A 1,149-nucleotide genomic window follows, 5' to 3' on the forward strand; every position below is an offset into this window, starting at 1 on the left:
AGGCCGGGTGGACGGTGCTGACGAGCTGCACCTCCCGCTCCGGGGCCGAGGGCAGGTAGATGGACCACTGGAAGTTCTGCTCCGACGGGCCCTGGTAGCCGCTCACCTTGCACCACAGCGTGACGTGGGACCCCTCCGTGCGGTAAAGGGGCCCTTCCTGCACCGCCACTTGCCGCTGGGCCAAGGCCATACCTGCGGGAAGGGAGGAGCCCGGCGTTAATTCCCAACAGGCAGCCCCTGTGCCTCCTCCCGGAGGTACCCGGCCTGCCCCTTTGGCAGCCGCGCTCAGCAAGGCAAACCCTCATACCCCATTTTAAAGCTGGCACATTGGGCTCTAGCCCAGCGCCCTCCCAGCCAGGCTGCAACTTCCCTGCTGACTCAAGGGGAATGTTTTTTAAGACACCCCCCTGAAAGAAGCAGCGTTGAGGTGATGTAAAATCCTTCTTTGGTAGCAGTAAGAATCCAGGAACAAAAGATACCCCACCACATGGCAACAAACCAGAAACTCAAGCTGACATGGCTTTGCGTTCAGTACTATGACTTTCCAACTCTATGACCCCAAGATCCCAGGAATGGGGTTGCTGCAGGAGGGCACTGGTGGTGGCACACGGATGCTCTGCAGCACCCCGGTGCACACGGGTGGCTGGGGAGCTGCTGCTGGGGCTCCCCAATTCAGCAGCGACGACTCCCTCTTCTCCTGGCACAGCCCAGCCAGACTGTCTTCTACCAGGAGACAGCCCCATGTGCAAGCCAGGAGGCCACGCACCCTTCTCCTTGGGTTTCCAGGCTACCCAACTGCAATACCGTGAACATTTACCCTCCATCAGCAAACCCGCTGGAGGCTTTGGCTGGTCCAAAATCCAATTCTTTTTCCCCGAAACCCAGCACATCTTCCGCAGTCTCTCAGTTATACTTGTAAATGCATACGGGGAAATACCACACTTCCAGCGCTGCCGCCTCAAGTCTATTTGAAAGGAGTCTATTTACTATATAAGAAAACCAATTAAAGTGAACGGAGGCAGTGGGCACATTGCACTAACACTTACCGCCCCTGGCCGCTGGAAGTCGAGACCCGGCACCAGGCATTGTACACACGCAAACTCGAGTGGCACGGAACAAAGACCAGCCCGCAGCACGGCGACCGGGATC

At 57.8% G+C, this 1,149-nt stretch overlaps 1 protein-coding gene across 1 annotated transcript in view; it reads right to left on the reverse strand.

Moving 5' to 3' along the window:
- IGSF3 (immunoglobulin superfamily, member 3) overlaps positions 1-192 on the reverse strand; it is a gene marked incomplete at its 5' end in the record, with an annotated part of 63,251 nt that extends 63,059 nt beyond the window's left edge. The window contains 1 exon segment of the mRNA XM_010011994.1: positions 5-192. Within this exon segment, the coding sequence (XP_010010296.1) occupies positions 5-192 (188 nt within the window).
- Between the last annotated feature and the right edge of the window lie 957 nt (positions 193-1,149).

This window comes from Nestor notabilis, unplaced genomic scaffold (assembly GCF_000696875.1).
Source record: "Nestor notabilis isolate BGI_N333 unplaced genomic scaffold, ASM69687v1 scaffold5453, whole genome shotgun sequence".
Lineage (NCBI taxonomy): Eukaryota > Metazoa > Chordata > Aves > Psittaciformes > Psittacidae > Nestor > Nestor notabilis.